Below are 25,012 nucleotides of genomic sequence, written 5' to 3'. Positions count from 1 at the left end.
AGCAAGGAAGCACTTGGCCATCATCGGTGTGAAAGAGAATGTGAGTGGTTGTCACATTTCTGGAAGAAACAGACAATGAGACATGGAGGCTTTGATGGAAAGTCTACAAACTCTGTGTGTGCTGTGCATGCTCTGGGTGCTCAGACATTTTGCTACCTGCTGTGGGAACACAGTTAAGGTGAGAATGTGTCAGAATATGCCCAGTAACTCATCCCTTTAATTTCAGCCAGTCAACTGAATGTAATGATAATGACCAAATTAGTGCTTATATCTCACATTCACTTTTCCTTCTCATCAATTAAGTGAGTGCTTAATACTTACTACACATGAAAGGCTGTTGAGCAACCTATATTACAGCAGTACTAAAAGTTATGGAGCTCATTATTCTGTATGTAATTACTGCATGCATTATGGCCTAACTTACCATCACGGGTCACCTCTATCACATACAGTCCTTCTTCTGAACCAATTGCTATTCTATCTCGATCTAAACCAAAAGAAAAAAAAAGAGCTATTAATTCAGCTACACTTAATCTTGTCTTCAAAACAGACTGTTTGATTTGAACACCTGAAAAAATTTCTGGACAAACAAGATTTTCAGCAGCAAATCGATTTTGTTCAAGTTCACACAGTCTGTCAAAAGCATGCTACATACCATATTGCTAAAACAACCTGCTAAACAATTAAACAGTATTATTTACCCCAAGTAGATGAAGAAATCTGAATCTCAATGCAAGATTAACATTTCCCCCCATTATTAAATTCCTATGAAGGAGTTCAGCTGAGGAATTTATTTCAAAGTGTCAGTGCTCTCATTATGAAGCACAAAAGCTCCATCTAAAAGGTCCAACAACCCTCACACACTTATAAAAGTTAAAACAATCATACCTACAATAGCAGCAGCTAAACTTGCTTTAATAAGAGGCAGTGTACTGTCATAGGCTTCTTGTGGAATATGCACAACCTGGTTCCTTAGTCTGTTTTTGTGAAGGATAGACTGCAACCCTTCTAGGATTCCAACCCATTTCCTCTTTTCATTCTCATTTTCCGTCAGGATCAGTAGAGAACAAGACTTTGAAGGCAAACCTAAGAGAGAAGCTGTAACCTTTTAACAGACAGAGAAAGTGAAATTAGTTAGAGTAATAAAAGCCCTTTTTGTCATGCAGAACTGTGAAAATGAAATACACTTTTTCATAACAATGCAATGATGTACGTGGGGGGGGTTGCACAACACAGCGAATACGGCCACAGTGCTTCAAAGAAACAAACTAAAAACAACCACTGCACAAGACACAGTGGTTTTGTTTAAAAGTACTCAGTCTTGCTTAATCATTCTGGATCCTAAAATAAGGGCAAGGAATGCTGCATTCCTATCCTTCAACAATCAATACATGGCAGTAAAAGGTTCCTTCCTGCTCTGAACTGGAATTTCAGTAGCATACTATAGTTTGTCCTGATCCCTCCTATCCATGACATTTTAATAACTTATTGAAAGTGACACACATGCCTTCTGAGCTACATGCATTTAAACCCAAAGGCATTGCTATGATCGGTTCTAGATCTTGATTTTGCTACTTAATTTTCAAAATATTTGTCCAAGGGGAGGAGCTCATCATATCTGCATTCAAAGCTCTGGTGGAAAGCGATGTTTGAGACCGAAGTCTGCCTTCTCCTACATGCCCTAGGTAAAACATCCTATAGATCTCAAAGCAGAATGCATTCTAAACAAAAAAACTATCCAGGAACTTCTGTTGCCTGAAGTATGCACTTACTAATTCTTAATATTAGTTCTGTGTCCTGCATGAAGAGCTTGAAGGGTTTGTGAGATCATGGGAACTATGCTTTCTGTCACAGAAAAAAGTAACAAAAAGTGCAAAAGGGCAAATCTGAAGGGTGTAACATGGATTAACAGACCTTCAGCCTATATGCTTTCGTAAGAAAATCATCATAAAGGTGGATAATGTGGTTATGCAACACACATATTTCCTGAAAAGAGAGAACTGCACAATAACACTCATGTAAAACATAAAATATATCTGAAAATAAACCTGGGACAATAGGATATCAAAGACAGGACTCCAGAAGTAAGATGAAGGCGAAGGGAGGTAGGAAAAAAACCAAGTAGTTTGCGATTGTTCACAGCTCTTATTACTCTGCATAGAGTTTTTTCATGTCTAAACTGTAACTAGGCATTATTATTTTAAAGACAGATTTAGGCATAATGGATAATATTTTTAAGTTAGAAAACAAAACCAAACCAGACTCCAGCTAAGGCTTTCCCTTTGAAGTACCACCATGTATTACTCCTCTCAGTCTTTTGAAGGTGGCATCTTACATATAGTCAAATGCAGGAAAAAATGTGAGAAGTCATATGCATATACCTTGCATTATTCATCATACAAAAATCCAGCATTTGCTAGGAAACTCAAGATTTCTTAACTCAAACTGCTAAGCTGTGGAAACACTCCAATACAGACTGCAGTATCTAAATGGCAGGACAGCCCAACATCCAGCTTTAAAAACTGGTTGCCAAGTAGAAATGTTGGAGTCTGAGACAAGTCCTTCCTCTTCTTGAATTCATGAGGGGTCAGAGGTGGTCACAGGTCATTTTAGTGTTTGGCAGCATTCTGGTATTGCTTTCTGCTGGTGAAAGATCCAGAAGAAATGAAAATCTGTCTTTGGTGGGCCGCCAATATCATGTGTTATGTTATATGGCACATATGAAAGAAGGACTACATTTTTACACAGATTACATGAAGTAACAGTTTTAACTGTTATGTAGAAGCTACTCTGTGTCTTTATGTTAGCAAGAAGCAAATCTAGAATTAAATGAAATTAAGAAAAGAGACTCTTGCACCAGATATTAATGGTTTCCAGATTTAGAAATTTCTTCTTTTGAAGGGGGACATAAAACTAAGAAAAAGAGGTGGACTTTGGCAGCATCTCCTCTGGTATCTAAATGGATTTACTCACACACCAGGCTTCCAGTTAATTTATCAGATCTCTTTAGCAGCAGATAATCTGATCAAACCATGGAGATATTTTGTAATGTCTCTCTCTACAAGTATTATTACATGCGGATATTTGACAGAAGTTTTATTTTTTTCTTAGATGCTCTTTCACTTAAAAACTGCAGGCAGAAATTAGAGCAGCAAGTCAGGCAGGCTAAATTGTATGGATGCCTTGTTCTTAAACGAATGAACCACCATTCTGCATAGCATATTTTCTCTCCTCAGAAGCTCTTTCCCACAGTATTCCACATTTGCTAATTTAAGAAGAGAGCAGGCAGATGGAAATTAAAAAACAAACAAACAAACAAAAAAACCAACAAAACTCAAAACAGAAACATGTAAGAGGAAAATTAAGGTAAAGGTAGTAGTAAACTAAAGCATAAAATTCCACTGCAGAAAATATTTCTAGAAAAAAGCAGAAAAGCAAAGACACATAGGCAGTCAAGTACAAAGACATTTCCTAAGTAAAACCCTAAAGGACCAAATGATAGGGACTGCATGTGACTGTCAGCTCTTTGCTTTCCATGTTTCACTGACTTGATTCTAAATGACTGAGGATCAGAGATGTTGAAAACAGTGAGTTTCTGTATTCAAATGCAAGGGATTATAGATACTGGCTACTATGTACTCTGCTCTAAATTTTAAAATTCCAGATTAAATGTAATTCACATAAAACCTAGGAAAGAAGTTCCTGTTGTTAAAAACTAAATACAGCATTCAGATAGAACCTAAATCAGCTAATTATTTTCTCTTATTTTATTTTTTCCTACTGTACTTAAATACGTAATTAAAGAAACTGAAATTTCAAATGTATTTCTTAAATACAAGATAATACACAGCAGACTAGAATCAATGAGCACAACCCAGCTTCAGAATATTCTATTACAGCATCAGTTCCTAAAGCAAGAGTCCAAAGCTAAGCAAGAAAAAACAGAATCTGGTAATACCAATGCAAGAAGAGACAAAACATACTGAATTATAATCAAGAAAATAAAAAAAGCCAAACTTTTTATACAAGGAAGCAGTGAAAGAAGGAGAACTTTTTTCTTTACAGTTCAGATATGAGTACCACCATATTGTTCCTCTACACAGCAACCCTTGTAAATTCTTACACTTCTGCATAACTCAATCAACATTATATATGGATAATGTATGCCATTCTCAAAACAAAACACTGGTATTCAACTTGCATTTCATTCATGAGTAAATTGGTTGCCATACCCTGAATATACAAGGGATGTCTTTACGAGTTGCATGTATTACATCCGATGCTAGGACAGAGCTCACACAAAAATCTTCATCTCTAGTAAGAAAGAGAGCAAGAGAATTACATACAAGCACACACTAACATTATTCAGCACCATCTAATCGGTATCACCACTGTTCCAATAGGCTGCCATCTCCTAACACCGCACAGAGGTCACAACTGCCATCACTGCTTTGTTATGCTCTAACCATCCTTGACCCAAACAACTCACAAGCTTCAGTTATGTTTCTACAGCATTTGGTAACTCAGTCCACCTGAAGTTAAGTGGGGTGGCTTTGTGTAGTTTTGGTGTACCAACCACACCTATTCTACAATTAGAAGCAAGAATATTGCTCTTCCAGCCCAGCAGACACATTAGAAATGAATAATTCATACCTCAATGTGTAGCAAGAGAGGGGCCTTTGGAAAAAAAGAAAAATCACATAAAAAGCTCTTGGCAACATAATTATAGTTTGTGGAATTCAAATAAGGGTTTTCAAAACAGCTAGATTTTATTCTCTATTACAGTAAAATAAACAGACATCAGAACAACTTTTGCATTTCAGAGTGCTCCACCCCAGAGGGCTTGTCTACACAAGCCTTTTTAAACTGAATTTGACCAAGTTGATCACCATAATTGCCAATTTTAGTGTAAAGATGACACTAATGTCTGAAACTTGCCCATGATAAAATTTATAGCTGTGGTGGTTAACATCTATTAAAAACATCTAAGAATCCTCAGAAGACAGCCTCAAAGAGGTAGCTACAATAAGCAGATAAAGGATGGGACAGTTGGTATAATATCTGGCTGAGTTGCTTCAAGCAATGTACTGATGTGAATGCTGCTATTTGCAATACTTCCACGTTTCTGCTCCCACTGCCAGCATGTCAGAGAGCTGACACTGACAGTTCTCAGTGACTGTGAGGACAGCACAGCACTACTGGTGCAACCCCACGCTACTACTGTCTGGAAAAAAATATAGATCAAGGTGCCTGTGAATGCAAACTTTATATTCAACAGAGATACAAAGGTGCTGTAACATTAAAAGGTATTACACTTTCTTGATATTTCCATAAATTTTAATAAAAAACCCTCTTGGTTACTCTGATCACTGTAAGTCTCAGATCTTTTGTAGACAGTGTTCAGTGGTTCAAATGATTCCCCATGAAATAATAACTCCTTTGAGATGGCAGGGTCAGAGCCATTTGCAGTGTAAATTAGCTGGTGCTCTTCTGCAGACTACTTCAGTTTTTCTAATATTGCTGAAATTATTTGCTATGGGATGATCTGTGACTCAATGTTGAGGTCAGAGTGCACGGGAAAAGCAATCTACCAAAGTACATTTGCTTCCCACAGACGCATATGGAAGTCTAGGAAGAAGCATGCTAATTCTGTAAATATTGGTGACAGTACTATAAGTGACTACAGAGTCACTTAAGTGACTTCTTGCTGAGCCCAATCTATCAGCCTAAACTTAGCTGCAGTCTATATACAGAACACACATATCTTCTCAGACCAGAGCTGTCATAATGTTATAGCTTCTTGTGTACTATAAATAAATACCACTGTTAAGAAAAAAGTACAGAGGATTTCTGCTCTGTCATAATAATACAAACCTGAGATCCAAGACTTGACTTGCCACAACTCCAGGCTGAGTGGATTTTCCTTCAGGCACATCATATAAGAAGAGTTTACAGTCACAGACAACTGCATAAGCCCTCTGCCACCCCTTCTTAACTCCTGTAGGCTTTGGGACCTGTGTATAAATAACTGATTGCTTATTAAATGTAAGCACACGTAGTAGACACAGAAAGCAAGACATTTAGAAAAGATTATACTAAGATCAATGGAATTACAACACATTCTACTTGCCCTTCCAAATAGTATGAAAAATGTCAAGTAATCAAGCAATCATTTCTCCTCTCTTAAATTCAACCACTCCTTGTTACAGTTTAATAAATATACTCAGGCTTGTATAAAGGTATTAGGCTTGTATACTGCACAGATGCCAAAATGGTAGCACAGTTTACCTTTTATATTGTGTTTACATCAACAATGACAGAAATTCTTTCTTAAACCATTCTTTTTTTTCCCTTGCTGCTTATGAACATTGTAACTACTAATCTACTGACCTTCAGCTCTTGTAGTAAAACCAAGTGTTTCTCCCACATCTAAAGCAATAAAGGTTAAATAAGTTACACGATGGCACACAGAGCCTTAGGGCTTTAGCACTATTTAGGTGATCTGTTTAAACATACTTAGAGGTTCCAAGCTGCATAGCTGTAAGTGAAGTTTAGTATTCTTCTCTTGTCCAAGAACAAAAGACTGTTACCTTGACATAACCTTTATAGGCGGTTCCTATTCCTCTTTGCACATCTACTCCAAGAGGCCTTTTGGCTTGCTCAGGGGGTATAGGGCAGACCTGAGGTGCACTGTCCTTGCAGGAAACATGGCATGCAAATGAACACACTAAGTACAAAAGAGAAAATTCACAGTGAAATGCATGTATGAGTCAACAGGTGATTAATGTAGTCTACACTCAGCAAATTAATTAATCACACTGAAACTGGTAAACAGCTCACTTGCAATAGCTCACTATGCTGAAGGAGTGAACACACTTAGATATTGAGTGAGACTCTCCAAAGCTCTTTTATTTCCTCTTTTTAGCCTATTACATCCACAAAGGGCAGGAACTGAGTTCACATTTCAAGGAAATGGAGTTTGGCAGCCTCACTGACGTTAAGCACCAACCAGTGACAGAAGAGAAACAGTATTAGTAAAGGAGGAATAAAAATTACAGGATAGTGATAATAGCTGTTTAATTTGATCCAAGTATGCAAGGACACTGCAAAGACAAAGTAAAACTAAATCAACTAAAAAGACAGAAAGGGTTAAACTAATAAATACAAGATACAGACTTGAAAGCATAAATGAAATAGAAACAACGGACAAGGACTGAAATACTGCATGAAAATGGCATATATATATATATTGCCCAGAGATCAAACAAGTTCAAATAAGCAGCAAACATCTATACTAGTCATTGCATGCTTTCTTACCATTTGCACCATTTTGTACCCCTTTATGCTGCACCAGTAAGGGACAAAGGTCTCTATTGTCTCTTGCCTATAGAGCACTTCATACAGAAGCAGTACACACAAAAAACTCATATGCCATTTTACATGAGACAGACTACAGGAACTGCAGAATGAGTTAATGTGTTATACTGAGGCATTCAACCCACAGCTTATTGGTCAGATCTTTCCACAGAGATTCTGCTTAATTTGTCCCAGCTACCCTGTTTCTACCAGTAGGCTTGGGAAGGCAGCAGGAGAAGGGCACAACACTCTGATCTATCCTGTGTATTTTTCTAACCATATTCTCAGAAGTGGGAATCTGGCAGCTATCCTAGGTACATTTAGTCCTGTAATTATGAAGTGTCAAAGGATTCCAAAAAACCTGGAAACAGCCTGCTTCTGCTAAAGCCATAGACTGGGCAACAAACCTCCTCCTCATGATGCCTGAGGGAAGAGACAGCAGAGAAGGCAGCCCCGAGCAGGCTGCCTGGCTTGTTCTTTGAGCTACTGTCTGCTCCCAAGAAGGCAGGGGTTACCAAAAAGTCATACATGCAAAGTACTGTAGGTGCTCCCCAAGACCAGGTAATAAACTCAGCTCTTCGAGGAGGTATCGTAACTATTTAGGACTGTGCATATCAAGGCACACCAGTTGTGGAATAGGGAAAATCCACAGGATTTTCACAGTCTGTTTCACAGGCCTTTGGAAGCGTAGCTGTATTTTACCATAGTCTCCAGCATTAAAAAGAGGAGGAACTGGGAAAAGCAAGTGATTGAGAGTGGAACATGGCAAAGTTTTGTTCTACTGGAATCATCTCTATTCTTATGTGAATGTGATTCTAGTTTTTTCTGTAGCTATTAATATCTGCTGTGGAATAGGCAAACTGGAAAACTAATGATGCAGAGCTTAATCAAAACACATGAGACAGAAGAGTGAAGCTGATAGCTACACTAAGGGAAAAAGACAGTTTCAAGCTTGTAGAAAGAGACCCAAAACAAAAGTTCAGAACTGTCAGCAACAGGAGACAAAAGGCAGCCCCAGGGCAAGTGCTGGCAGAGTGACAGGTCCTCTTGGGGAAGAACTGCCACCAGAAGATCTGCCAGGAAAAAAAGCCCTGAAGGGCAGATGAGGCAATCTAAATGTGATACTGAGGGTGTCAGTGGAGAGGGTGTCACTAGCAAGAACTAAGCTGGGCACAGAAATAAGGTTATTTATACTGTAGTGCCTTCATCGGATTTGTGACCTATTTAACTGAGTTCATGTGTCCAATCAAGATACAGTAAATATTTTCAAATAAAAATACCTCCCTATACTTGAACACAGAATTCAGTAGTGACACATGCATCAGATAAAGCATTTTAAATAAAACTAATGGACAGCAAGACAAGCTACAGATGAAATAATCTAGCAAATGGTCCTCTCAACATTCAGGGTTTATGATTAGGATAACATAAAATAGACATAATCAGATCATTCCCATAGTCTTCTCTACTACAGCAACAGAAACCAGTCCTGCCCTCCCCGCCCCCTCCCTCGCACTGTAACAGCACTAATGGTAGCAGAATTAATTAGCAATATGAAATCATACATCATCATCATACTTCTAAAGGGATGCAAAAGAAAGGAGAACCATTCAGTGGCAGCCACCCCTTTCATTCATTCCCTCCCCAAAGAAATGGGAAATGGTTGCCTTCAAATACATTAGTGTTTTGGGATGCTTTTCAAGGGACTTGCTGAAAATATAAAAAGTTTCACTGACTCACCGTCACAGGCATAACCTTGTCGAACTAATCCCACCATAAGAGAGGTGCAATGACTACACTGAGTAGGACTTGTGAATGACTTGATATTGAGCTGGTGAGCTTTAGGCTGAAAGATACATTCAGGATAAAAAATAACTTCATTTTCTGGACTTAGGTAATGCAAGCACCTCCCTTCACCACCCTGTATCAGTGCGCACATTATGAAACCTGGGCTTCTTTTATGTAAATGCAGCTTGTAAAAGGTGCTGCAAGACAACAGTATCAGTTTTATTTCCAACTGCAAAAGATACTCAAACTAAAACCTACAGCTATTTTTTATCCTCCCCTACAACAAAACAAAACCCATCCATACACATTTGGAAACATTTGATTAAAAACACAGACCTAACAAACACACATATGACAAACCCACACAGGACAAGAACAAACACAGAGGGCTAATTTATAGATTATACTTTTTTCCTTTGTTCTTTAGAATAAGGTCAGCACAGTCCCCCTACCTTTGGTACAGCTAGAGAAATGGACTGAATGGTGGGGGAAGGAGCAGCAGGCATCCTCTGAAGCCGAATTGGTTCCTGAATCACAAGAAACTGTAATTGAGCAAAATAAGGCTTCAAGAATTTGTGTCAAGATTGGGGTAGCAAAGCTTATTGTCTTCTGATTTTTTTTATTTTTTTGAATATGATCAAAAATTTAATTGTCGTAAACATCACCATTCTGATTTAATAGAAACAGATTGTGTTTTAAAGCACTCACAGGAAAGCCTGCACACTAACAAATAAGCAGCAATACAGAAAACATGAAAATGAGGTACATCAACATACAGAAAGGCAGCGAAAAGGCTTCATTTGCAACTGTCTTCAAAGCAGGTGAAATTAACACTGAGACATTGCAAATAAGCAGCATTCAATCCTGTTTCTTCACGATGAATGCTGCAATATGTATTTTTGTGAACAAGACAGAGAGACTTTCTAGTGAATTACTCTTCAGGGCAAAATAACAGCTTTCTTACTTCTTGTTGTTGCTCTGCAGTTACAACTGAAGTAGATGGTGAAACTTCTGACTTGGGACCCTGCATTTCCTGCTCACTAATAGAGCTGGTCTGCAAAAGCAACAGCAAACATGTTAGATTAGATACCACGTATCTGAATGAAGCATTCTCACAACAACAGAATGGAAACAAAACCCAACGTTGGTTTCTAGATGAAATACACAAACATCTAACAACCTTCCACTCTGAAAAAAGATCTTTTCTCAAAACAAACCCTGCCACCTGATGGAAAAGCTGGGCGTACTGAAGTGCAAAACCTCATAGCAGGCAGCTACAATGCTGCAAGTCATCTTCTCACAGCAAGGCTGTGTCTAATCTCTTGCATGCAGGTATGGAATAACGTTTGAGAAGCCTGGCAATCATCCCTAAAATAGCTGATTTCTCATGGTAGCTTACTACACTAGGATTTTTCTAGCACACAGCAGCCAGAAAGTCTGCCACAAGAAAAATTCTTAAAGTAGTAACACTCAATCTTTAAAAAAGTTGTTTAAAAATGTCTACTTAATCACAGTGTCTTATATTTCACTAAAATTTAAGACTAGCATCCATTACAAGCCATCTATTAATTTCACACTTAAATTAGCAACTACTAATTGCCAGCACAAGGGGGAAGTATGCTACAATTCCAGAGCTAAAGCAGCTGGGTGTGGAAGTAGGACTCTGCGTTACTGTACTCTGAGGAAATCATAAAAACCATGATTAACAAACATCAGATTAGACTTCACATCAGTGATGTAATTAGCACTAAAGGCAACAAGTAATGAATCACTCACTTCCCAGCCAGTTTAGACAGGAAGAAGCTTCGCTCAAGTTCAGTTAGCTCACTAAATATGTTCAGATACTTGTTATTTTTGTGTTGTTATGAACTGATCAGTAGGGTTGGGCCATTTAAGATCAAATTGTACCATTATGTAATATGAACAATTTCAAAATGCTAAGTGTGATTCAGCTTTAGCCATATAGATAGTCAAACTATAAAACAAGTAAGCCTCTAAAGAGGTTTAGTGGATTAAGTTACAGAGAAATTAAGGAAGCACAGTATCTAATTTTAGAGGGCCATTTTTACTATGACAGGTCACAACAAAATAAGGACACAAAACTACTATCAAAAACTTACTTCTTCCCAAAAGGCTAGCAGAGAAGATGTAGACGAAGAAGAAACAGAATCCTTTGTTGTAACAGATATGAGGGATAAAAACGATCGCTTATCACCCATAGGAAAACTTCAGATAGAATATTAGTTGGCTAACTAAATAAAATGTTTTATACGGCCAAATGATGTTTATTCAAACTAAATTAACCCCAGTGCAGATGATACAAACTATCTTTATAAGTACATGTGAAAAAAAATTGCCAATGTAAGTCATTAAGCACAGTATCAGCAATTTTAATGTAATTAATCAGAAAATGCCACCTGTATTTTCACAGAGACTATGTACTTATTTCAGGATCTGTAGAATGGAATCTTGTTTAGTTATGGGCTTGATATTCTACATGTTACTTTTTTAAGTATATTGGTACTTTTTAAAGCAATGTTTCCAAAAATCAAGGTCAGTAGATAAAAGTTATTATTGAGATAGTAGCATATATCATGTTTCTCTCTCTTCCCTCCACCTCATCCATATAGCACATCTAAGAAAGTCAGCATGGACATTCTGTGGCTGGGAACAGCATATACACAAATTGTATGCAAATATCACAGCATGCCCATAGGTTTTAACCTGAGCCCCCTTAACTCCGCTTCATAAACAGATTATTCTCTCCAGTTCGAGCTCTTGGTTTTATCCTTAACTGTCTATGCTTTGCAAAACAACATTTAAAAAAAAAATCCCAGAAAAATCTCCACGGATCAAGAGTTCATGAAGTAAGGAAATGTGATTCAATGTTGCATTTAACAGCTGCTTCCTCGGGGAATGCACAAATCATTTAAAGTGAAACGCCTACTTGGAGCTGTGATTTGTATGATTAGTTTTCTAAGGATCACAGGGTGTGTCACGATAAACTTATTATACAAACATCTGTGGGTCCTCTGATTCTCTTCCCAGCTCCTTCTACTCTAACCACTCCATTAAGATCTGGAGCCAACAATTTTACATATCTGTTTAAACACTCCTTGAACTGTGTGAACACTTTTCCTTGTAATAATCAGCATCTTCCAACTGCAAAGCATTTAATCCCTTATTTGTAACAGGGTGTGCCAGCATTTCCAAAAGACCCTGAATATATTTCATTTAGCCAAATGTTTGATATTAACCTAAACAAAGCTAGAATAGAAAATAATTAATGTGAACTTCTGAGAATATGTCCCAAAGATGCCAGCTTCTCTACAAAATGCCAAGCAATCTGACATCTACTGGGCATCCAATTCTGTGCCACGCTAATTTGGCTAATATGCCAGATCCAAATGTGCCATATAGTGCCTAAGAGTTACTTTAACATAATAAAAATATAATTTGGTTATCGCATTTTTGTAGTTATTTTATGTAATAACTCACTCTGAAAGTCAAATCACGTGTAAGAGGAGAGGTGTTGAAATAGTCAAAAATGGAATCTTGAAAATCTGGAAGTTTGAGACCTAAAACCAAAAGGAGAACAGGTTTAGCTAAAAGGCAACGTCACAGGTGGTGTTAGAACTTTGTTAAAACACAGTAACTCTAATTACCTGAATCTGTTCTGTATTTTTCTTCCAGTTTTTTCTTCAAACCTTCCATCTCTTCCAACAGTTCTCTATTTTTTGCTTCTGATTCCTTTAATTTACTAAAGCAACACAATATGATCAAAATGCAATCTGAAATGTCTCAAAGGCAGGAATGGCAGTGCACAAAAGTTTCAGAAAATGCCTTTTTTTTGAGGAGCTTGGGGTTTTTTTAAGAGATTATTTTAAGGCTGATTAATTTTACTTTTCCCATGAATAGACACCTCAATACTTGACTAGATATTTAAAACTGTAGATATTTAAAACTTGAGATTTCTGCTACCCTTGCAGATACGTGGTATTATTCTAATAGCAATTTGTTTTTTAATTCCCAAGAACATGCCTAACTCTCCAGTTAATCTACTAAATGGTAGTGAATTTGCTTTGAATTTGCTCTTATGCTTTTTTTCCTCAGATGCCCAAGATTTATATCTTAGTATAGCAGTGAAATCTTGAAGAAATTTTTACAGTTCTCATTTGACTATGGAAGAAACGTGTAGTCAGTAGAATGGGATCTTTCTGGCAAAGTCCAGTATCCCAGGCACAAGGGGCCATTTTAAGAAAGTTGCTACTATTCTAATCAGCAGTTCAGATCAGTATATTAAAACCTAAACAGAACAAAAGGTCTGATTACCTTTCAAAAGATATGTTTGCATCTTTAACTTTTCGTAGCTCTTCTTGAACCAGTTGTTTGGCACGAATTTCTGCATCAAGAGCAGACTGTAATTCCAGCCTGGCTGACATATCCAACTTCTGACTGCGTCGCACTTTCCAAAGTGGATCCTGTAGCATAAGTTACTGAATATTAGTATCAACTGCCTAAGGATAATTCAGTTCTTGTCCAAAGACATAAATTAGCTTTCACACTGGTTCAGAGAATGCTCTTTTAATTAGTAATGGACAGGATACCTGTTGCATGAAAATCAGTCAGTAGTTGGACCTCATTACACAAAAAATGAAGTAATGAGCTATTTTAATACTGGTTATACCATTAACACAATATGCTTGAAACCAAAATGTTAGATCACTGAGCATGGAAGTCAAACCAAGAGAACCCATTGAAAATGGCTAGTTTTCACTGTCCAATCTAGAGGAGAGTGTAAAACTTGCACAGTGACATAATGGACTTTCAAACATGAGATAAATGTCAATATTTAATGTAAAACATACTAACATAAAATACAGCAAGAGTAGCAAAATTATGAGAAAAAAAAAGAAAGAAAGAATCCGGGTCTTGAGATACCCAAGATACCTAGAACATTTGCCTAAGGAATTCTTATGCTTGCTAAGTAGCATATGCTACACTTCTGCATGCACCATGCAATTCTACCCTACTACTCCCAAAAGCTAAAATTCTGATCTTTTCCAGGCATTTTTCAGTATGGACTACATTTCTGATATTCCCTAATGAATGCCTCTCTAGTCACACACGAACTTGAAAATAACAGTCATGAAAAATGAGAGGCATTTTTTATGTTGAGAAGTAATTGCCTTAGATTAGGTCCTGCAGAAGTTACAAAACCAGTTGTAATAAGAAGAACAGACAGCATTCTTTATTCTGGCAGTAGCTAAGATGAAAATGTCAACTGCATTTGATCCGATCTTTCTTCCTATTAAACCTCTCAGTATTATAATCACCTCTTGACGATGTAAGCAAATGTTAGCTCACAGAAGTAATAACTTTCTCTTATTCTCCCATATTCATAGGTTTGGAAGGGGTGAGTAACTTCTTAAATGTATAAACCAGCAGCAGATGGACTCTGCATGGCAGACTGTGCTGACTGGCATTGCTAGGGATGTGGGCTTCCATGCCAAGCTGCAAATGGTTCTCCCTCTCCTTCTGTGGGTGTTTTTCTCTTTGAAACCCTACTCCTTTATGAGAGCTCTTACAATTTGCAGATTTTTTTGGGAATTCATGTTACTGCTATATGGGAAAACTACAGAATAAGGTTTCATTGTTCTGCATATAAATGAAGCTACATGCTTTCAGCATGTCCCTAGTTTGTGCCAGTATCAACCAGTTAATACTTTTTCACTGAAGAAAACATACTTCGTTATCTCACTGTAACAGCAGTTAAAATTATTCAGTTGCATCTAACATGGTGAGGTACATTTCTGTACTCCCCTTTAATGGTTTAAGTTATTGTTTCTTCTCTCCTCTGTACTGTTTAAAGCAGTTTGTGATGGCAGATATTAGTATGAAACAACTAACCCCTGTAATTATCAAATTCTGATCAGATTAGCTACTTGGATTTTACAAGCAATAACTAAAAACCAGAAAGCAGAGCAAGGGATTTATTAGAAAAGAATTCTGATTATGTACAGGTAGCCAAAACTAAAAATGTAGCTTCTCAGACATCCCCAGAACAGCCTGAATGCTTGCTATTTTCTTACCAGTGTTCGTGACCCCAGACTGGAACTTCTCAATGATTCTAGTTCTTCTGTCATCTTGGAAGCTAATGCCTGGAGATAGCCACGAGCATCCTTCTCATCACTTACCCTGTTGTGCAATTACAAAAACCTGTAACTTAGCAGTTTCATGGCTCATAGCACCAAATAGTGTATCACCAAATTATCAGAGTGTCTGCACTGGATTTAGGGACATAACAGAAGTGGACAGAGCAGGAAAAACTCTCCCAGCAACAGAAAACTGAATATATCTTAGATTGCCTACTTTAGATTTTTCTTTTATCTGATTTTCTTGATTGTAGCAGTTGCTAGGGAAACTGAAGTTTCCCTTTCGCCATCAGCAAGAGTTCTGCAGAGATTCACTGTTATAGTTTGGAACATGATCTGCATGTTACTGCTTAGTTTTTATAAGGGCTACCTTCCAGTCCTTTTTGTTTTGGATGCTGAAATACTTGCACACATATTGCTAAAACAGTGAATTAGAGAGGGAAGAACAGACCTAGGAATTAATTCCAAGTGTACAGCTAGTGAGGTTTTATATTTTAACGTGGACGTTTAAAATCATGACCATCTTCCTGACTTAATTTATCAAAATATTCCAGATTGGACGATTTAATAATCGCTTTAGAGTTGACACCAAAACTTTCTCCTTTGTACTTGTTGCAGTGGCATCTGACAATTTCAACAAAATCAACACTCAGAAGTACCATGCTTTTATTCATCTCAGACACAGAGAGAGGGCCTAGTTATACATTTAAAAAAAAAAAAGCCAATCAATATTTCAGAGTTGAAAGTGGCCATATCTGGATCTCTAAACAGCACATACCATTGAATAATTTCTGCAATCTGAGCTTCCCAGTGAGCAACAGACTCCTTCTTTGCTGCTAGATCTTGAAGTTCATCTTCTAGCTGTCTGTTCTGTGCTGTTAGTTTGTCCACAAAGGAGCAGAGCTGAAACAAAAGATTAGTTTCACCTGTGACTTATGCCAGTTTCACTGACATATATATAAAAGTTGTCACTTTTTATGTATGTGTATGTTTAAACACCTATAGAATCTGAACAAACAAGACCACCCTGGGCTATCTGGGAGCTCTAACACAGAGCAAAGGACTGGAAGGGGTTCTTTACTGTGGATCTGCCAGTTCACACAAAATAATCTAGAACAAAGGAAAAGAAAATGCAAGTGTAGAGGTCAGAGAGGAATAAGGTTTAACTGTAAGCCATCAGGAAGGCAGGCAGTCTATCAATGCTTCCCTCTCTGAGCAGCCTTCAGGAAGAAATCAGTGGATGATGTCCTCTGAATTGTGGGAATCAGTCCCCCAAAGAGCAGTACCAGGATGCTGAAGTCAGTATGTAGCGAAATCTGACATTTATATGGTGAAAATGACATTTGTTTTATTCAGATAGTGCCTGAACATTCACAGATCCTGTTTTGATCAATGAGTAGACTACTTCAACACCAGACTAATGACGTAAGAATTATATTTTGCTTAAAAATATTTCCTAAAGTAATTACCCTCTCATTTTCTGTTGTTAGCTTTTTGTTATCTTCCAAGAGCATAGATCTTTCACGCTCATATTTCTCTTTCATTGTTCCTACTGCTTCCTCCATTTCACTGTGCCTAAGGAGAAGGACAAGAAATAGGAACACTTTAACATTGCTAAACCTGTGGGATTTTCAAAAGGGAATAAATAGAGTTAAGGTGAAATAGCAGCCAGCACAGGTACCTTTGCAATGCAATACATACAGGCAACAAACAGAAATCCATAGTTTAGAAATTATGCCCAAAATCTTACCTCTCTCGCTTTGTTTTCTCTAGTTTATCCTTCAATATCATGATCTCTTTCTGCAGTGCAAGCTGATGGCTCTCTGAATCATGTACTTCCTTTTTCACATTTTTTACTTCTAAAACATGTGATGCTTCTCGTCGGACCAACTCTTCTTCATAAAATAAGATTTTCTTTTCCAGCTCAGACTTAATTTTGGAAAGTTCCTGCTGATGTTCTAGTGTGGCACCAGCTGCCCGGCCTCCCTGCTTCAGCTGCAGAAGAAGAGGAGAAACCATCAGGAAGAGGCCATGATCTTTATATTTTGGGAATATTCTTTAAAGTCAGAATTGTCCAATTGTGGCAATTTGGAAAAATTTTTATTTGGGCACCAAGTGATTTAAAAGAGACCTGTCTCCAAGGATTAAGCCCCAAGTAACTGCTCTGCTTACATGACCCTAATAAGGAGCTGAAATGAGTTGCAGAGATAACAGATTTGGACCACATTAGTTTAGTATCTGCTTAAAGTTTATATAAACTGGGTATTTTCAAGACATTAGTGTCCAATAAGTAAAGTGTTCCAAGCAAAAAAGGCAAATAAATCTGGACAGGTTAGGTCAGGTTTCTAGTAATGCTGTAGTTTTCAAGTCTCCCACTGGTATCAACAGTTGAGTAAGCAAAACTATTGCAGCCCCTGGGCCACGAGTAAATATTTGTCAAAAAACATGTAACCTTTAGAGCTTCCAGTTCATTTTCCAGTTGTTTGGAGAAAACCTCACTGTGCTCACGAAGCTTGCGTTCTTTTGATGCTTCTGCTACAACTTCTTCGAGTTGGGCTTCCAGCTGTAACAAGTAATTTTAGGTCACTTCAACCCATGACAGCATTATCTGTATCATTCATTTCCTTTCCTCCATATGGACTAGCAGCAAGTTATATTTATTTCTATTTTAAGTTATACCACTATAACAATCATCTCAGAATGTCATGATAATTGTTTTGCCTTCAGTGATTCAGGCATCCATCTGTCTCATGCAGCAAAACTATTATTTTATGACTCTTTGTACTGATATGAACTACATCAAACCCATTCAAGGATAACTGCACAGCTCCCATTAAAGCAAAGAGAAGGAAATGGCACTAGGACGTCACTGCAGTTGTGAAAGAAGACAGTCTCCCATGTTTACAGGTCAGCTCCATGCCTCAGTATCTAGTAAGGCAGCTTAAAAATCTCAATCTTTGACCCAAATCACTGCAAAATACTTCAAATATGAACACTGAACATTTTTGCCTTGCAATTATGGAACAAATAAGCTTGATCATCCATTTATTGACTTCAGAAAGCTTATCAGAAAGACAATTTGGATTTAGTGGCAACTAAGGCAACTTGCAATTCAAGCAATAGTGACACAGTTTCAAAACCTGACAGGAAGAGTAAAATTTGTTTTTCTGTGTTCAAATTAAACTCACAAAGTTGTTTTTAAAAGGCTTGTACTTAGAACTGTGGGACAAGATAATGAACTTCTAGACTATGTTTTGAATAGAAGATTGATAGAACTGTTACGAAAGGGAGTACAGAGGAATTTTTAAGAACAAAGACAGGAGATTTTAAAGCTCTGCATGGAAGCATTTAACTGAATAAAGAACAACACTTGAATGCCCGCTGCACTCTGCTCTAGAGACGAGATGCCAGAGCTCTTTGCCAGTTCCCAGTTATCTACCACTTCTTGTTCATGGATAAAAGCCTGAGAAACTTCATCTTTTACTACACTTTCATAGACTGCCCTTCAATTCATTTTCCAGTAGTTTATAAAGCTCTTGAATTTCTCTTCTACACTTCACCCAGAGAATACCTAAAACATGATGACTTTTCAGTGATGAAAACACTTTGGATTAACCACAGTAGCTTTTTCTTATGCCCTCTTCTGGTTATCCACTTCATCTTATGTAAAACTATAAATTGCCTTGAATACTAATTGGAAATTAACTTGTTTAAAGATATTACAGATATTCTTACAATGACTAGAGAGGAAGGAAAACCACATATTTAATCTGTATCACTATTCCTCCCTTTAGCTGAAGAGAAACATTCAGTTAAGAAAAACAGTGAAGTTAGAATACTCCAACCTCAAAGCACATGAAGAACTCACTGAGCTTTCTAGGTTTCAAGCTGACTGTGAGTCAGAGTCTACAAGAATCAAAACACAAGAACTAATAACCTGGGTATGTAGTAAAAACAGCTTCCTCCAGATTCAAATCTGAGTACAAACAAAAAACCCCAAGAAAACCCAGAAGACACTCCCAGTTTTTCAATACAATCAGATATGAGATACTGATAAGCAGCAGCTGAACAAGTTACTGCTGGTTGTTTTATCAAGCTACCTCTTTCCTTATCTTCTCGGATTTACGGATGTCCTGTCGCAGAGCATCAATCTTCTGCATGCTCACTTCCAACTCCTCTTCTTTGTCGCGAAGTTGCCGGGACAGCTTCTGCTTTTGAGACCGCAGGTCTCCCATCCTCTCACTGAGCTCGGAGAACTCCTGCACAGCCAACTTTCTTTGCTGGTGGGCATCCCTCAATTCTTTGGACTGCGTCTTTAATCTCTCTGAGGCTTCTACAAGTTGCTGGTTTAAATAAAAAATATAATAAAAAGAGTAATTTGAACTCCATATATTCTTTCCAAGAAGAAAGACACTGGACCTACGTAAGCATGACTTGAAAGCTCAACCACCTCACATAACTTCTAAAGATTATTTCTAATTCTTAATTTTTCACAATTGTTTGAGGTTTTTTCCTGGCTAAGCAGCTCCAGTAAGGTACCAAGACAGTCATTTCTCTGCTTCTAGTGTGGCAGCTCAAAGACTACCTTTGGTGTAGCCTTTCCTGTTACTCATACACTCTGGTTAACACACAGAAGAGAGACTGTTAAATTCTAAGGTACAAACAGCCCAGAGATTTTGGCCCACAGATTACTTTTGGATTCACGTGAATGCCCATGAACAATATGGCTAGGAGGCTTTTCCAAAACTAGTTATTCCAATACAGATAGCTTTTTTTTTTAATATCATTAAAAGTGGTATGTAGCATATGCAACTCCCTATTTACTTTACTGCAAAATATTTTGCTGATTTAAACTAAAAACTGATAAATTTTAGGAAGCAAACAAAGGTATAATTTACAGAGCAGCAAATAAAATCAGCAATTACGTAAAAGTCATCATCAGTCTTAAGCAGTAATTAACCTTTTGGTATAACAAAGAGCAAGTGCTCCAGGAAAGAGCTGGAGCAGTGACTTAGCTCTATTAACTCTTTCATATATATATAAAAATACACACACATACACATATATATATAGATCTGAGTTTAACTCCTGTGTATATTATCATAGAATCACAGTATAATTTAGGCTGGAGAAGACCTTTAAGATCATTGAGTCCAAATGTTAACCCAGCACTGCCCAGCCCACCACTAAACCATGTCCCTAAGTGCCACCTCTCCACGTCTTTCAAATACCTCCAGGGATAGTAACTCCACCACTTCCCTGGGCAGCCTGTTCCAATGCTTGTCAATCCTTTCAGTGAAGAAATTTTTCCTAATATCCAATCTAAATCTTCTCTGGTTCAACTTGATTTCATTTCCTCTCATCCTGTCATTTGTTACTTGGGAGAAGAGACCTACCCTCACTTTACTTCAACCTCCTTTCAGGTAGTTGAGCAATAAGGTGTTCCCTGAGCCTCCTTCTCTCCAGACTAAACAATCCCAGTTCCCTCAGCCACTCAAGGCCTCATAGGACTTGTGCTCCAGACCGTTCAGCTTCCTTGTTGCCCTTCCTCGGACTCATTCCAGCACCTCAATGTCTTTCTTACAGTGAGGGGCCCAGAACTGGACACTACTTAAGGTGTGGCCACACCAATGTCAAGTACAGCACAACAATCACTGCCCTGGTCCTGCTGGCCACACTATTGCTGATACAGGCCAGGATGCCATTGGCCTTCTTGGCCATGTGGGCACACTGCTGGCTCATGTTCAGCTACTGTTGACAGGACCTCCAGGGCCTTTTCTGCAGGGCAGATTTTCAGATGCTCTGCCCCAAACCTGGAGCATTGCAAGGGGTTGTCACGACTGAAGTGCAGGACCCAGGTCTTCACCTCGTTGAATCTGTTACAAGTTTGCTATTTATCCCATCCCCTCTTTGGGGAGAGAAGCCCTAATTCCTATGTGACCATTCTCAGGCACTTCTCTGGTTTTACCACATCAATAGCCCTTATGTCTTTGCTGCTGCATGGATCGCCATCCCCTATTTCCACTGAGATGACAGACTGCAGGGCCTTGCTAGCACATGATCCCCCAAACACTGGTATGCCACCCACCCCAGCTTATCTCTATTGAGCCTGGTTTTATCCCTTTTCCCCCTTCAAATCTAGTTTAAAATTCTTTCAATGAGCCCTGCTAACTTCTGTGCAAAGATCCTTTCCCCCCTTAACACAGGTGTACCCCATCTGTCACCATCAGGCCTGGTGTCATGTAAACCAACCCATGGTCAAAACCCCCAGAATTCTGCCAGTGGTACCAGCCAGTTATTGATCTGCTGGTTCTTCCTCTTTCCTCCCTCATCATTCTCTGAAATTGGAAGAATGGAGGAGAACAATATTTATGTTCCTGATCCCTCAACAAGTCATCCCAGGGCTCTGAAGTCTCTCTTGATTGCCCTCAGATTTCTATTGAAACAGTTAAGAATAATTAAACAGCTTAATTAAAACCATTCTTTAGGTATTCATTCTACCTAGCAGAACGCATCTGAAATAAAAAGCCCAGCAACTTCCAAAAGAGAAAGAGTGATACTTCGAGAAGCTACTGTATGCAGAACAGGTTCCCTAACATCTCAGTATAGTTCTAAAAAAAAGCATTTAAAACATTAAAATTGCAATCACAACATAACTATTCTACAACTACATTACATGACCATTTTTAAAAGTATCTGTCTTTGGATCAATACCTTATGAAGGTCCTCCTTTTCTTGCCGCAGTACTCTGCACTGTTTTTCTAGTCCTTTCAACTTGTGTATGGAGTCCTCATGTTCTTGTCGAAAAGCCACTGCATCTGCAAGCTGTGCTTCCAATTTACTTACATCTGTAGATTAATACATATTAAAGGTAAGTGGTCCCAAATTAACACCAATAAAACAAGCAACATCACTCATGCAAACTGGCATCACTTTGCTTGGAAAATAAACTTCTTTCCCATTCCCACCATTTTAGACTGTGTGAGGTAATTTTGGGGCATTGATACCTCAAAACAATTTTATTTTTCTCAGCCCCTTAAAGAAATTCTCCCAAAGACTGTGAACTCTAAGTGAAAAGCCTTAGCACAGGGCTTGGTTTTGTTTTTGATGAATGCAACTTCTAGCCCTTGAAAACATTAAATAAACTCGAGTTGTTCCAATTCTAGTTCTAGTAATGTGTTTCCTAAATAGTTTTTCACTATGTGACAAGAAAGGCTACAGTCAGTCCTTAGTGCATCCAACCAGACAGGCAAGATATTTTCTAGACTAGATAAGAACTAATAGTCTGGGAAGGAAAAACTATCCTGGACGAGGTGAGCTGGAGACTGGATTGCCCATATTACTGGCATTTTGTTCTCTCTTTACTCTCAAAGAAAAATAAACAAATTTGACTTGAAATTAACGCTTTTAAGTGCAAAAAAAGCCCAAAACCACTAATCACCTCTATATATTTCTGCTCAGTCTTAGAACTGGTAATAAAATGAACCACCATTCTCCATTTGGTTTTAATTACTACCTCTTTTAAACAAATAAATAAGAAATTGCATAGGGAATAACTGTCTCCCTCAAGTTTCACTGATGTCAGTGGCAGAACAGGAAACTGGACCCATGTATTCAGGAATCCCAAGCATTGCTGAAAGCTTGAAGCATTATTCCTTTCCTCACTTCTGCACAAACTTCCTCCCACCCTAGATGAACCAATGTCACTTCTTTTTAAATCAGGACATACTGCTAGAATTTATATTTAACATTGGCTGAAGGAGCTAGATAAACCTGAACCATCTGCAGAAGTAGCACCTTAATCTAACTATTGTTAGATTCAAACCTAATTTCAGAATACACAAGAATGGCTTTTTTTGGAAGGATAATCTATGTAGGAGAGCTGAACAGATTTTTGCAATGCTTACACCTACAAAAGGGGTATATTGCCAAAATGATGGGGAAAAAAAAAATAAATCGGCATCAGCAACTCCACATGTGAACTCACATATGCTATATTATGGGACCCTATAAAGCTCTCAGCCAAATCATTGAGATTCAAAACTAACATTTTGTTTATCACTGATTCCCACTTAAAAATTAGGTGCTAACAGGAAACTTGTATGGATAAACTAATAGCATTGTCAAGCAACAGATTTTCAGTGATATGGATGAGTCAGTCTTCCCTCAGGACAGATGCCAGTATTTGTTTTTCTGCAATGCTCAGTGATTCCTAATTAATGCATCACCAAATAGAAACACAAAGGGAGCAGGAGCTCAGAAATATTTAAATGTGAACTATTATTATACATCTCCCCATCTATTCCCTTATGTTACTAAAGAACAACCACACTTCTCTCTCCCCTATCTCTTACACCTGCCTCCAAGTAAAACCCCTCCAAAACAGTGCTCTCCCCAAAAAGGAGGAGTAAGAGAACATAATCTCCTGAGATTTTTAAGGAAACAAACATCACACAAAATATTTAACTGAATCCATGCACACAATTCATTGTACTCTAGACTTCCCACTCTAGTATATGCTATCAGGTCAAGCAAGTGGAAGAAGTAGTTAAGCACTCATTTGGAAAAACTGAAATGTCACTTCATATTGAAGGAGGATTTAAAAAACTCTTTTGTTTTTCAAGTACCTCAAGAACATTAATTCTACGTATTGCAAAAACACAGCACATCATGTTACTAGGAGAACCAAAATAAATTGCATTACTATAATTACCATGTCAGAGGCTTACCTGTTAATTTGTTCTTCAACCGTTCAATTTCTTCATTTAATTTTTTAATCTCCTTATCTCGGCTTGTATTTACTGTAACACACATTGGACCTTGGAGGCTCTGCACTGTCTGTGTAGATTCTTAAAATCAGAAAAGAAAGGAAAATATTTTCAATAAATATGTTCCAATGACCAGAAGTAAGAATCCAAACAAATACAGACCACTAACCTTGCAGTTTTCTGTTCAAATCCTGCTTTTCTTGCTCTAATTTCCGTATTTTCTTTTCATAGCCTTCTATTTGTGAAGTGTTCTTTAAGTCACGTTGTACATCTGTATCTTTGGTTACAGTGTCAGACTGCATCACACTCTTTAAAGTGCCTCTATCAGATAAAGAGCTGAAAACAATTACATAAGTTAGAACATTTTAATAAATACAGCAGTCTATAGCAGTGACATGCTGGGATTCCACCAAATAGGCACCTTAAATTTACAAGAACAATTAATGCAGTAATTGTTACTGTAGAGACAACTGTCAGGGCAAAGTTATTATTCCCTAACTACTGTCCATGCTGTTGTAGAATTAAGATACCTGCATGCAGGACTTCAGTAATGCAGACACACATTTCACTTCACAAACTGCCTAAATGATTGGAAATGTTAACTCTCCAATTCCAAAGGTTACTACTATCTGGCAGAGAAAAGGAAGCAGGTAAGTGTACCTGCACCGAGATAGCTGAGGGACAAACCCCAAAGTTTAAAGCATGACAAAGATGGATTTCAGTTAAGGCTTATGATCTCCCTCTGAAAAGGATGAGACGTGTATTTTGGGTTCACAGGGTAACAAACCCCAACAAAGAGAAAAAACAAAGTAACAAACAGGGCAGAATATCTTAACATGAGAGACAAGAACACGTTTGAGAAATCTCATGGAGATCTCTCTACATGGAGGCCATTTCAAAGATGTGCAAAGTGAGCCACTTTGTCCATGCTCAGAACCCTCTGTG

At 37.9% G+C, this 25,012-nt stretch overlaps 1 protein-coding gene across 5 annotated transcripts in view; it reads right to left on the bottom strand.

The window, feature by feature from the left end:
• Nucleotides 1–25,012, bottom strand: part of CDC42BPB (CDC42 binding protein kinase beta) — a 93,177-nt gene that overhangs the window by 11,826 nt on the left and 56,339 nt on the right. For 3 of the 5 annotated variants that reach the window (XR_007900144.1, XM_051769473.1, XM_051769470.1), the window contains exons 10-29: nucleotides 24,237–24,403; nucleotides 24,029–24,148; nucleotides 22,014–22,147; nucleotides 19,400–19,642; nucleotides 17,752–17,862; nucleotides 17,050–17,294; nucleotides 16,769–16,874; nucleotides 16,078–16,202; nucleotides 15,237–15,342; nucleotides 13,477–13,625; nucleotides 12,810–12,904; nucleotides 12,643–12,722; nucleotides 10,109–10,198; nucleotides 9,597–9,686; nucleotides 9,097–9,202; nucleotides 6,591–6,727; nucleotides 5,875–6,014; nucleotides 4,233–4,314; nucleotides 889–1,105; nucleotides 425–487 (exon numbers count right to left, since the gene is read on the bottom strand). Coding sequence is in view for 4 of the 5 variants with exons in the window: in XM_051769473.1 (XP_051625433.1) it covers nucleotides 425–487; nucleotides 889–1,105; nucleotides 4,233–4,314; nucleotides 5,875–6,014; nucleotides 6,591–6,727; nucleotides 9,097–9,202; nucleotides 9,597–9,686; nucleotides 10,109–10,198; nucleotides 12,643–12,722; nucleotides 12,810–12,904; nucleotides 13,477–13,625; nucleotides 15,237–15,342; nucleotides 16,078–16,202; nucleotides 16,769–16,874; nucleotides 17,050–17,294; nucleotides 17,752–17,862; nucleotides 19,400–19,642; nucleotides 22,014–22,147; nucleotides 24,029–24,148; nucleotides 24,237–24,403 (2,606 nt within the window). In the remaining variant the exon portion in view is untranslated. The remainder of the gene's footprint in view (nucleotides 1–424; nucleotides 488–888; nucleotides 1,106–4,232; nucleotides 4,315–5,874; nucleotides 6,015–6,590; nucleotides 6,728–9,096; nucleotides 9,203–9,596; nucleotides 9,687–10,108; nucleotides 10,199–12,642; nucleotides 12,723–12,809; nucleotides 12,905–13,476; nucleotides 13,626–15,236; nucleotides 15,343–16,077; nucleotides 16,203–16,768; nucleotides 16,875–17,049; nucleotides 17,295–17,751; nucleotides 17,863–19,399; nucleotides 19,643–22,013; nucleotides 22,148–24,028; nucleotides 24,149–24,236; nucleotides 24,404–25,012) is intronic. The other 2 variants (XM_051769471.1, XM_051769472.1) reach the window with 2 other exon arrangements.

Source organism: Manacus candei, unplaced genomic scaffold, assembly GCF_025592945.1.
Source record: "Manacus candei isolate 608988 ecotype Guabito, Panama unplaced genomic scaffold, ASM2559294v1 h1tg000109l, whole genome shotgun sequence".
NCBI lineage: Eukaryota > Metazoa > Chordata > Aves > Passeriformes > Pipridae > Manacus > Manacus candei.
The sequence above is the reverse complement of the archived record's forward strand: the minus strand, read 5'-3'. Positions and strand labels throughout refer to the sequence as shown.